The sequence below is a fragment of the Apostichopus japonicus genome, chromosome 20 (assembly GCF_037975245.1).
Source record: "Apostichopus japonicus isolate 1M-3 chromosome 20, ASM3797524v1, whole genome shotgun sequence".
In the NCBI taxonomy this organism is placed as follows: Eukaryota; Metazoa; Echinodermata; class Holothuroidea; order Aspidochirotida; family Stichopodidae; genus Apostichopus; species Apostichopus japonicus.
The window spans coordinates 14,533,735-14,546,931 of record NC_092580.1 but is presented as its reverse complement, the minus strand read 5'-3'; the positions used below and the strand labels follow the sequence as shown (position 1 = coordinate 14,546,931).

General features: G+C 37.3%; 1 protein-coding gene across 2 annotated transcripts in view; it reads left to right on the top strand.

The window, feature by feature from the left end:
- Window positions 1-13,197, top strand: part of LOC139961040 (uncharacterized) — a 66,044-nt gene that overhangs the window by 50,703 nt on the left and 2,144 nt on the right. For both annotated transcript variants that reach the window (XM_071959866.1, XM_071959867.1), the window contains exons 3-16: window positions 6,547-6,778; window positions 7,381-7,529; window positions 7,915-8,071; window positions 8,207-8,294; window positions 8,445-8,495; window positions 8,964-9,022; window positions 9,271-9,342; window positions 9,641-9,709; window positions 9,937-10,017; window positions 10,429-10,511; window positions 10,835-10,928; window positions 11,552-11,701; window positions 12,232-12,325; window positions 12,567-12,655. In XM_071959866.1, the coding sequence (XP_071815967.1) occupies window positions 6,547-6,778; window positions 7,381-7,529; window positions 7,915-8,071; window positions 8,207-8,294; window positions 8,445-8,495; window positions 8,964-9,022; window positions 9,271-9,342; window positions 9,641-9,709; window positions 9,937-10,017; window positions 10,429-10,511; window positions 10,835-10,928; window positions 11,552-11,701; window positions 12,232-12,325; window positions 12,567-12,655 (1,468 nt within the window). The remainder of the gene's footprint in view (window positions 1-6,546; window positions 6,779-7,380; window positions 7,530-7,914; window positions 8,072-8,206; window positions 8,295-8,444; window positions 8,496-8,963; window positions 9,023-9,270; window positions 9,343-9,640; window positions 9,710-9,936; window positions 10,018-10,428; window positions 10,512-10,834; window positions 10,929-11,551; window positions 11,702-12,231; window positions 12,326-12,566; window positions 12,656-13,197) is intronic.

Here is a 13,197-nt window from a genome sequence, read left to right as displayed (position 1 = left end):
GTCAAATGCTTTAATCAATCGCTCATTGAAAGTCACTAGATGGAAGAATGGGGGGGGGGAGGTGGGAGAATGTGGGGAGTGGAAATTGGGGGAGGAGGTGTGTCTGGTCAGATCAGATGTGATTTTGAAATGTACTTGGAAGGTGTGGGAAGACAGAAACTCAACCAGAATTTGCTGACAGAAATCAGATGTATGGAAAGCCCAGCAAGGATCAAGTAAGATTTCAGGAGAGGTTAAATTACCTCTCCTGATAATTTCCTCCATGCCATCACCACCTTGGTACCAGTTTCCTCCCCATTGTCTATTTAGTAACCTGTTTATGTGATCAAATATTTCCTGTGTGATGTTGATGTTTATGACCAATTATAGTGACTGAAAATGTTTAAAAGAGTCAGAATACATTGTCCTTGATATTTCACCCTGGTATGTCATCCATACTAGAATTTGGCCTTAGAAAGAGCTCCCCTGGTGGCCACATGAGAGAGATATATATATATAGAGAGAGAGGGAGATGTGGAGAGAGGAGAAAAAAAACCTCTCCTAGTCATTGACAAAATCAAATCATCTGGAAAGAATGTGTAGTTAATTGGTCATCAAGGACATGTTATTTTTTTATGAAGGATGTGGAGTGGTATGATAAAATGTTTCTTTCACAAAGCCAGTGTCTTGTTTTCTCGTCTTTCTTTACCTTTAAAATGTTCTTTTTGGCTTATTAAAAGAATTGTCTGGTAGGCCTTAGAAGTTACCTTAAAAAACTATAAATAATTTTCCAAATTTAAAAAAAAAATATGAGAACGCTATATGTTGCGTTTGACAGAGGAACGATTTTTTAATCGTTTAGGATGGATATTTCAAATATGATTTGATCAGTAACGAACGTGACGTCATCTTCAAGTTTCATCTTTCGATGTTCCAAATAAATTTTAAATTGTATTTGGTAATCCAGGATAAAATGCACAAAGCTAAACTTACTATTAGTATTGCAATTACTGTAGATTTTTGTCTAATCCTTCCCTCCCCTGCCCTCTTGCCTGCCCTCTTAATTGCCCGCCCTCTTCCCTAATCCCCTTCCCACAGATGATCCTTTCAGTCTCTTGAACATGTTAGCTTATTTCACACAACTTACATTTCCGCTCCTCAAGACACGATAAACTTGTGTGACGAGACAAGTGTGTGACATGAAGAAGTAAATTGTCGGTAGTGATGCATGTCATAGTTTGTATGTGCAGTCTTTATGGATCAGACCCCGAGCGTGAGTGTTCAGCATTTCATTGGATTGTCAACACCTGTGCATTTACATTAAACCCTGTACTCAGTGTTGAGGTTGTCTTACTAGTAGACGACATGCAAAACCATATTAAGCTGTGTGACACGCAGGTTGACTACTTTCATTTTGTCCGATTTATACTGTAACAAGCAACAATGGGTCAGTTGAAGGTCACGGCTGAACCATGATCAACCCAGAGCTATTTTACAGACTTACGAATCAAACACTTGAGCTGCTCAGTGTCCCGCATCCTCTCCTGGTCCTAGTCTATCGTGGCGTTAAAATTGTTTGGTCATTGGGGGAGGGGGGCATTGACATTTCAACTTTCAACAACAAGGGGGGGGGGGGCGGTTCAACAATGAAGTGGTTGCGGTCTAATGTAAAACGGGGCCATAATTGAGTAGCTTAAATCAGGACTTTCAGGTGACCTAAGTGATAAATCATGTAATAATTATTAGAGGGCAGCATCTGAAAGCATTTTAGTCCATTAGATTAACTCAGGCTTGGATCCAGGATCTTTAAAAAGGAGGAGGTTTGACTCTTGGCTTGTTGAATCTGGTGGTGCCCATGTAGGGCCCAAGGGTACCCTTTCCTCCCTCCAACCCACCCATTCCCCTACCCCCCTTCCCCCAAAGAAAAAATATATGGTCCATTCTGAAGTATATTCAGATTATTAATTTGGCCTACATTCAAATTTATGCTAATAATTACTTTTTTCCTAAGTGGGATTGAAAAGGAGAGGTCACCCCCACCCCAACCCACCTCCCTCTTCTTGCCTGTAACTAGTCAACTTATTTTATTTCATACAATTCCATTCCAAATAATTAAAAGTGGTAAAATTTGCAGCAGTCCAATTGTTTGTATCTGGTGCTCATGTAGGGTAACTTTTCCTCCCTCCAACCCACCCATTCCCCCACCCCACCCCCCCCCCTCCTAAAGAATAAAAAATCTAACTATTTGGTGCATTCTGAGGTAAATTCAGATAATAAATTAGGTCTGCATTCAAATTTATGCTAATAAATAATTTTTCCTGAGTGGGATTGAAAAGGAGAGGTGACCACCACCCACACACCCCTCCCCACCCCCTCCCCACTTCTTGCCTGTAACTAGTCAACTTATTTTATTTCAAACAATTCCATTCCAAATAATTAAAAGTGGTCAAATTTGCAGCAGTCGAATTGTTTGTAGTTTATTTGCTTGTTTTTTCCTAGCATGTGATTAGTAGTAATATGATCAGGTTCTGAGATGTTGACATTGAAAATCATAAAAATTGGCTCATTAATTTGCAAAAAGTGAAAATGTTTGGAAGGTCTTCTTAGTTTTGATCAATTATTATCTCATTTTGTGTTGTAACCACTGAGTTAGGGTTTGTTAAACTTGTTAATTAAAAAAAAAAAAAAAGCAAAGCTGTTTGGAAACTGCATGGTTTCAATAAATTCTTTCACTACATAATCTAACTTCACTAGATAATATTCATTACACAATCTAATTTCAATACATAATACTCACTACATAATCTAAATTCACTAAATAATATTCACCACATAATATTCACTGTATAATCTAAATTCACTACATAATACTCACTACATAATCTCAATTCTCTACATAATATTCACTACATAATCTAAATTCACTACATAATACTTACTACATAATCTAAATTCACTATATAATATTCACTACATACTCTAAATTCACTACATAATACTCACTACATAATCTCAATTCACTACATAATATTCACTACATAATCTCAATTCACTACATGATATTCACTACATAATTTCAATTCATTTTATAATATTCACTACATAATCTTAATTCACTACATAATACTCACTACATAATCTCAATTCACTACATAATATTCACTACATAATCTAATTTCAGTACATAATCATTTACTACATAATCTACCAAAGTGTCAACCTGAATGAAAGCAAATCATTTGTTCTAATTTATTTATAATTTAAGTCACGTTAAAGCCCAGCAGGACCTACAAAGAAGTGAATAAGTTGTGTTTTACACAAATTTGACATGAAATGGACGAATTGCCAAAAATGCAGTAAAAACACCATGTTAAGGTACTGAGCCTTTTGTTTGAAGCATTCAGTCAGAACTGATTCCACCGAGTCCCCTGTTAATTACAGTAAATATTCTACCGATACCTTATTTAGGCCCCTTAATCAGTGTATAATTGTACACTTTTTGATTTCTCTCTTGAATAATTTTGAGACTGTAAATTTTGGCTAACTAGAAAAGGGCACAGAAATCATTTGTTCACTTGCTGCAAATTTGAGTGTGTTCCAGTGTAACTCCCAGAAGACGTTCTATGTAAATATGCATATATATTGTAATTATTACTCTAATTGCTGGTCATTTGAGAAGTTTATCCATCACAGTGTTGAATGTCCTGCTTAACAATGATACGTTCATAATCTCAGTTCGCATATCTTTCTCATGTAAATCAAAAGAGGCGTTGTTAACTTGAACATACATATATCTATCTCCAAGCAGTACTCTTTAATTGTTCAATGTGTCTGTAACACACAGATAAAGTTGCAGCTTTAGTTCCTTATTGATTATGTAATCCGAAGGTTGGGTCAGTTTTATTAGCAGGTATTGACCACAGTGGACAAGACACAGACCAGTATGATTGTGTCTTTGCTTGAACACACAGAAACTCCCCTTTGCCTGTGAACACTCTATAATAAGTTACTCAGTACAAACTGGAATTTATGCATGTGTAAATTCTAAAGGCCTTATGAGCTTGGCTACCCTGGACTTTCTTTCACTGAAATAACCATTGCTAACACTATGGGCTCTGTCTGAGTGTTTGTCCAGTTGTGTAATGTTATGTAATGTTATGTAATCTGTGAATGCATAGTCAGATACCTGATCACAGATAAGGTGGGGTGTGTTAGCAGTGAAGGCTGTGTGATGTGGCAGTATAAGCCACATGTTTCTTGGATCTCATTGAGAGTGGACTCTCCAGCCAGAATGTGCCTGCCTGCTAGTGCGAGAGAGACCCACCCCAAAATGATTGCTTCAGAGATGGTTGTGTGTCAAGATTTTCAAGGTACTTTCAGTGATATCATTTAATTTAATTTTGTTTTGTATTTGTCATCATCCTAGAGTAATATATATCATTATCTATTGCTATTACACTTTTAGCTCTTCCTTCCTTTTGTTTCATTTGTGGTTTACTGGCTGATCTGTGGATCAGGAGATTTCTTCCAACAAAAGAGTGTTAACAGTAGCATACTTTTGGCAAATTTTGATTATCTGGAAATCCTCTTGAGTAGTGGAAAAGAATAGAAGACATTTGAACATGCTTGGTTTTTATGAATATTCATGATAAAATCTATGCATTACATTTAGGAATTTGTTATCATATGTGAAAGAAGTTTTTGTCTCTACCAACTTACTGGGTGGGGAAATGTGGCAAATTATCCATTAATTTTTTGGCCGTTTTTACAGCCACCAAATTAGTTCACATCCCTTATTTAATTAAGTACACACCAAATAAATTCACATCTCAAAACTTAAGTACAAGTAGTACAAAACATTCTAATGTAGTGGGGTGTTTGCCACGGGACAAGTAACTGTTGTTTGCTGTGAATAATTTTATCATACAATCCATATGTGGAAGTAAGACTTGACTTGTGTTTTTTATGGTAAATAGTTCCTACAATTTACCTTTACTTTTTGAAAGAGCAAGTTTCGAATCTCAATTTGTGGTAGTCTCAGCAAGGTTAGTTACCCTGGCATCTTCTCATGAACTCTAAATGAATGTAATTTTAAAATGAAACTAATGGTTTTCGTTGTAATTTGATATGAACCTTGCATTCCATTGATGTATAATTATGATATATTATTGTTTAAACCGTAGTGGATCGGAAGGTCTCAACTTTTCTACTTCATATATGTGACCAATTTATGGCTGACATTTCTGTGGGCTTGCTTTTTTTTTAGTAATACTCAATTTTTGGGGGAATGTTTTGTTGCATCCATTGTGAAACTTTTCTTAGCATCAACTTGTGTTGTCAAAATATTGTTTTTGTCATTTGATTTGATTCAGCCTGGTATGCAATGGATGGTAACACTTTTGCTGAGTTTTGCTTGCAGAGTTTTGCTTGATTGTACAGTAGTATAGCCTTCCTGCCTTAAGCCTTCCCCTGACCTATTCAGACTGCTTTTCTTTTAATGACCATTTTGCCCCGCCATGTGCTCACTGTTTTATGCATCCTTTCTAACCAGTCACTAGTTGGTTAATATTCATGTTCTGGTTGCATGTCAGCTGCTTGCCTTGTGAGACCACACCCTCTGCAGAAGTACAGCCATTATCAAATCTGGTCAAGTGATCTCTCTGGTTAAAACTTTTTTGGGGAACCAGTCCAAATAGGGGAATCATTTCAAACCCCTACAGAGGTACATGGTTGCTGAATCCACATATATGCACACAAGAGCCATGCTGAATCCATATATATGTATGCACACAAGAGCCATGCTGAATCCATATATATATTTATGCACACAACAGCCCTCTGTGCAGTCAACAGGCAGCATCATGCAGCAGCTGTATGCCTGGCCCTTTTGTCTCCCATTCATTGAGTAATCATTTACAAAAGCTAGCAGTTTGTAATCACTTTGATCTATGCCCCCCTGGCCTCCTCATGAATGGGTCTAAGTATTGACCAATAGCAGATGGCCATGTGGTTTTATACTCCAGGACTGCTTATTAACTCTATCCACTCTGCAAACAGATGTTATGTAATACATTGGTATCTCACTAATGTGGTTGGGGCAGACTAAGAAAGAAATGCTCATAAAGCAGTCTGCCATGTTTAAAGTTGGTTTGATTATTACCCATTGGGGGTGGGGCAAGGGAGATTGCTTAAAATGGACAGATTAAACAAGTTGTGCATTTTCTTTTTTAATTAAGGATGCATTCAGTTAATTGTCCATGTAGTTAGTTCTTTTGAGAGCAAGGATTGGGATGGTATGGTATTGTGGCCAGTGATGAGAGATACATTAATAGCTTTGGCATTGATCACTTGCTTTGTAATAAGATACAGGGATTTTCATTCTGCCCATCATACAGCATCAGTTGAGTATATTATGTATATTTAGTTCCTGATTCAATTGTGTAAGAATTCTTTACGAATCTGTAAACAGTGTTTAGCACGAGAAGATACATCTGTGGATCGTTTAAAATCACCTATTTTAGTATCCTTCATTGGAATAACTCTTTTTCCTTTTTCTTTTCCCTTTAGCAACAGGAGTGAGAGCCTGGTGGAGGAACAGGACTACGACTCGGACTTTGACACCGATGAATTTTCAGACGAGGATAGGAGCAGCAGTAGAGCGGAGGAATCCGAAGCAGAGGCAGACGATGCTGCTTTCATGAGCACTCTCTCGAAGGAGAGGAAGAAAGCTTACCAAGTGGCCAAAGAGATCAAAGGTTCAGAGGCGGTCTTCGTTGATGTCTTGAGACTCCTCAATGAGGTGAGTTCTGTTCCATGAGGATGAGGGAAGGAATTGAATTGTATTAAAATAGATAAGGCTGGTTCTGTAAGGTGTTACTGTTGGAGGTGTGATAGCGTCCTCATCCATTCGTTATGGTCTTCGATCGTCGATGAAGGCTGTTTGGATGTACGACAAATGCTGCAAAATCACTGTTCGTACACAGTAATTTATATAAAGAAGAGATTGCTAGAACTTGTATTTTGAGCTTAAATGTTAGAATTTCCTTTGGCAGTTTATTATGGTAGAGAAATTTTGTACAATATTTCTATTTTAGAAGATAAGCCCTTTCTTGCTCTAGGAATGTGCTAGGTCATCTTTGATGACAGCATGGCAAATTTTCTTCTGAAGCAGTCTTTCATCATTTTGTCTTTGAAATTTGATACATTTTGAATATCCTCTTATCAATAATTTCTTTCTAAAAGTAATGTAAGTTGTTAAAGAGAGAATATCATCTTCCTTGGTGGATAAACTATTTTTACTTCATGATTAAAATTGTTGCATTTGTCTATGACCTATTTCTAGCAATAGTTTTAACAGTGAACTTGGAACTTGAATATGTCTTCCTTTTTTTTCAATGGCAGGACTTCAAATCTCACATCGAGTATGCTCAAGTTGATGGCCAACCAGTGATAGAAAAGATGGTTTTGGACCAAATACTAGGCTATCTTCCCCAGCTTCAAATGTTCAATGAAGAGCTTCTCACAGACGTCAAGGCGAGAATAGACAATTGGTGAGTATATAATGTACCTAAATGATTGTCGTAAGTGGGGAAATGCATTTTCTTGCCATTTTCTGAACTAGATGTAACTGAGGATGTTACTGAAATGATTCTTTTTTAGGGAAGCTTGCTCGCTTGCTTGCTAAGTTGTAGCAGATTCCTCAATGTTCATGGCAATCCCTGTAGAGGTTGACATGGAGGTTCGTTACAAAACTTTTAATGGCAGGAGAACATTGGTCTCATGCCGTGAGTCCCCTCCCCCCCTTCGACCCACTGACCGTGTAGGTACCCCAAAGGGTTGATGTTTACTGCCACTCTGGTCTACATACTACATATAGCTGGTATCTATATAACTGCATTAGGGTCTGTATTAATTATTGCTTTCTCTCTCATTTAGGGCTGAGAACCCAAAGGTTGCAGATGTGTTTATCAAGAAGGGTCCATACTTGAAACTTTACACGACCTACATCAAGGACTTTGAGAAGCTCACGGCTGAGTTAGAGGATGCATGCAATCGATATCCAAACTTCAAAGCTGCAGTGAAAGAATTTGAGGTAACTAAGAATCTGAATGCTTTGCTGTTAATTGATCACCTTTTTCATTCTTCTGGTGATGTTACCATATGATTGTACCCATGCACCCTTGTCTAATGAAGCATTCTTCTCTCCCTTACATCCTGTTCCCTACAGGCCGGTCCGAGATGCCAGAGCCTCCAGGTCCGTCATTATATGCTGAAACCAGTCCAGCGGATACCGCAGTACAGACTTCTATTAACAGGTAGGCTTGTAATTTTGTTAATTGAAACTAAGATAATTTGATGGTTTTCTTTGTAAGAAACTGGACAACCTTGTACATAATTAGTGACTCTGTAACTCGCACAGGCATTTATCTTTGGTAACCTCATATTTAACTTTCCTTTAATTTCAGATTATCAAAAGAACCTAGAGGAAGGCTCGGAGGACTATGAAGACACTAAAGGTTAGTGTTAATGAAATTGGTTGATTTCCAGCTTAGGTGTACCTAACACCATTCCTTTAGTATCCCATTGTATGGAATTGCACCCAATATTATAGTGGTTTGGTTATGAGGGATTTTCAATTCATTTGCTTATTTTATAACCCCCCAAAAATATTTAAGTACTTACTACTCATTTGCAGCTTGTCCAAAACAAGTAGTAATTGTGTGAACTTGTATTGCCCTCTTAGCATGGCCTTCAACCTTCTTAGTCATGCGTCAGTTTTACTTGGAAAGTCGTTGAATGGTATTTAAGGTTATTATAAGTTCATCTCCTGTCAGAGCAATCTTGTTGTCAAACTGTTTTCAGATGTTGTATATGAAGTGAAGGCTTGTACGGACATATCATAGGATTTCTTACGATTTTGCATGCAGAAAGTATTAAAACTTAAACCATAGCTTAAAATGTGAACATTTTTTTTAAACTTTCAGTTGCGTTGGGTATTGTCAGTGAAGTAGCCAGTCATGTCAACAATCTAATGAAAACAGGAGTGAGTATACCTTCCAACAGATAATACCATAAGTAAAGACTTGGTGGCATGTTTCATTTGCTATTCCATAATTCCTCAGCAATGTCAGATCTAGCTACCTTGGTAGTTACTTTTGGTAGATGCAAAATGAGGGTTCGTTGATCACTTTGCTTTGACAAATGTTTCTCGTTTCTTAAGGCATCTTCAAACAAGTGCTTTTGTAGCCACCAAAGATTTTGTTTGATCGTAAATTTGCTTATCTCTTCCAGGATGATTTGGAGAAGTTGTTGAACATTCAGCACAGTTTACTTGGTCAACATGACATCGTGAAACCTGGCAGGGTGAGTGAAACCTTTTTTTCCCTAATACCTTTCCTTCGACACAAACCTAACCATCATTAGTTTATATGACAGCTCTTTCTTTGAAGAACAACTTCTCTAAGTAGCTAATTAGTTTGTAATTATCCTAATTTGAAACGCACCATTTTCATAATGCTGGGTAGGGTCAGTCATATTTGTATAACAAAGAGATTTCGCCTCTTTCATTGTATATACTGGTTTAAGCATATATACTGTATATACTGTATATATTTATATATACTGTTTACACTGGTTTATTTATTACTTTTCCTTTCTATAGACTTTTCTCAAAGAAGGAATTCTGAACAAGATATCAAGAAAGGAATTTCAACAGAGGAAATTATTTTTGGTGAGTACCTTCTTGTGACTCTCATAGAGTATTAAAAGATTTTTCGAGCCCTGCCTATATGCCGGGTGCTCAGAGCTTCTGATAACTATTCGGGCTGAAAAGACTGTCAGGCTTCCCAGTGTAAATTTTTTTAATTTTCACTGGTCTAGCGCTGTATAATACAAATGGACATAGCATAAATAGTACACTCGTTTAACATTATTGATATTTGTAATTTTTCCTTCCAGCTAAGTGATGTTCTATTGACAACTGCATCTTTCCCATCCGGACTTAGACTAAAGGCAGAGTTACCTTTGCAGGGCATGCAGGTAAGCCCTAACACATAAATATTCTTGAAATGTTCAAAGCAAGGAATTAACTTCGCTGTTCTTCAGCATTCAATTGAAGAAACTCAAACAATGTGGATTGAGATGCCTCTGTTGGTTTTAAGGTGTATGGACAACATTGTTCTAATCACTATACTGGGCATTAAATATCATGGAATAATTTTCTTAGTTCTAGTTTCATTTATGAATAGCTAACCTTAGCTAATTAATTATGCACATTGCTGATGTCAAAGGAATGACTTGCCTTATTCCTTTGTTTTTACAATCTTTGTTCCAAGGACAATGAACACAGGTACTGAATAGGGGGGCAAATTAGGTGTTTATACGAAGACCTTTTTAAGGGCAAACTGAGATTGTTCTATACTCATATTCTTACAAATTTTGTTTCTTCAGGTAACAGAACCTCAACAGATAAGGGACCATGAAAATGAATTCAACATCATCAGTGTGGAACGGTCATTCACTCTTGCTGCTAGGTAAGTTCCCCGATCTCACTAAGGTCTGAAAGGTCTTAAAACAAAATGCTTTGTGCTCTATTGGTCTTTTAAGGCTCCTTGGCCCTCACCCCTCCTTCACCATTCCCAATTTCCCAGGTAAGCAATTTTGCTAGCAATTAACTGGGCCAAAAAGCCAAAGGGTGAGAATATATTGTTTCCCACACTTCTCTTTGCCCCCTAAATAACCCATATTTATGCCAGTTAATTGGTCATAGCTATTCTCTTATGAATAGTGATTTGTTTCAATATTACATGGGTTGGTTAATATGAGCTATAACCCAGTGATTTTGTATTTTTTCCAGCTCACCAGAGGAGAAGGAAGAATGGATGACAGCGATCAAGAATGCAGTTGAAGCTGTGATGGAGAAGAGAAGCACCTTCCTTCACGATGAAAAGGTTTAAATTTTTAATTTTTCTTCTTAATAAAATCAATGTATCATTTCAGAGGTCAGTGCATCCTCGATTTGGGATGTCGGACCAAGGCAAGAACTCACATGGACAAGAATGGATGTCACAACCAGCAGTTTTAAACATATCTGTCCCTGGGTATTTCAGGCAGTATACTGGTAATGAATGTTTCAAATTTACCATTTACTTCCTGAAATGCTTGGTGTTAGATGTAACCCTCGGCGAACCATTGGAATTGACGCATCAACTTGTCATGCGGTCAACTTGTCAAGTTGTACTTGCCAGCCGCATTCTACATGTAGTTGACACTACGTCAATATTGTCTATGTCAATACATAAATATATATGTCAATATTGTGACATATTTCTATTTTATATCCTCTGAAATCTGTTGTTGCATATATCAATCACAGGCCATTTTATTTGCCTGTCAGCTATGAAGAACCTGTTTTTCAGTAGGGTGACAGTTTGCCTATAATTCCACAACAATTGTTACATCAACACCAGTGTGGCTTCAATATATAAAGTTTACAATGTAAGCCTCACCCAAACATGCAAGGAATCGTTTGAGTGCAGTAATGAATGTTTCATCGTCTTTGTTTTGTCTTCAGTTAACGGATGAGGAGAAGAAGGAAGCTGAGTCTACCTTGGGTAATCAGGCTCCTGTGTGGATTCCAGATGCTAGGGTTACCATGTGTCAGATTTGTACCAGTGAATTCACCATGACATGGAGAAGGCATCATTGTAGAGCCTGTGGAAAGGTTAGTTTCTAGTCTTACTTCAACATAGACCACAGAATGAAGGAAATCAGATATCGAAAGATAAGTTTACATGGATTTCTGTATGAACAAGGTTTATTGACCCTATGGTGTATTAAATTCATCTCCATGAATATCTTTGAAACATCTCGTCTTCTAAACAGATCCACCTAAAGTGTGATCAGCCCTAGCAGTGCACACATATGTGACTGCTTGACGACTAACTGCACCTGGCCTTCAAGGCTGGTTTGAATGATGTGAAAGCCCTGTTAACCAGCTTAACAGGCTTCTTCCTTTACATAAACATATACAACATTGTTTCAACATTCACAAGCTTGTAATAATTAAGTGAAGCAGTTCTTTTAACACTTTGACTTGTCTCTGAAAGATAAACCATTGTTCTGTGTAGAGAGAACTTAATTTTCTCAGTGTTATTTGCCCATTTTGCATTGATGTTTCGATGCAGGATGTATTATTCCCTGACTTTTCTGGTGGCTGCAGTTGATTGCATTATTTTACATCTTTACAAACAGGTTGTCTGTGGGAACTGCTCCAAGGACAAAGTTTACCTGGAATACCTCAAGAAGAATGGAAGAGTCTGCGACGAGTGTAGTGTTACTCTAGGCGGTGAGTATAATCATAATGAGCACTTCTATTCAGCCAATAATTATTGTCCTGCTTTCATTTGACAATATGTACAGTTCTGTACAGATTTTTTTATGTGCTTGTAACTATTGCAAGTAGACTTAATATTAGAAATATATATATTTTAAGCATCCTGCTGTATTTGTTCTCTTAAGAATGTGATTGAACCATCATTCATTGTTCAACTGTGTGAACTAATGTTTCTTTCCTGTTTTGCTTCCAGCTAAAAACCCTGTTTCACCATCTACGAGCATGAAAGTGAAACGGAGGAAGTCCCACGTTACCCCGTCGAAGTCTAAGATTCTCAAAGAGGTAATTAGCAGCCAGCATTCAATAAATCATAGACTACCATAGTTTTCAGTTAAAAATGTGATATTTCTCAAATATCTGAACAACATTTTATGAAGAACTAGTAGGGAATTCTTGAAGGATTTGAACTCTCCAAAAGATTGCTAACTTGCAACTCCAACTCACATCTAAATCACTGTATTCTACTTTCCTCGCTACAGTGTATCTTGCCTAATGATAGCGTCCCTGCAGCCCCAGACAATGAAGTGCTGCGATGACGTCAGTCGCTCATCGTTATCCACTGTTATTATAAAAGGAGGTTCAAAAATTCACTTTTCCTGAATAATTAGATCCTTAATCATAGGATTATCATAAGCTTTTTGTCATATACACAAAAGACTGTTGCCACTAAAAAACTGTTCTTGGGCTGCCAGAATCTGTCCAAGCATGTGTTCCTTTCTTGGTCATGTGGGCCTTAGAATATTGCAGTAATTGCGTACACTACAGTGTGCTTCATTTACAGTGCAGTACATTTGCACAGTATCTGCTATGTTTGCGCAGTGTGC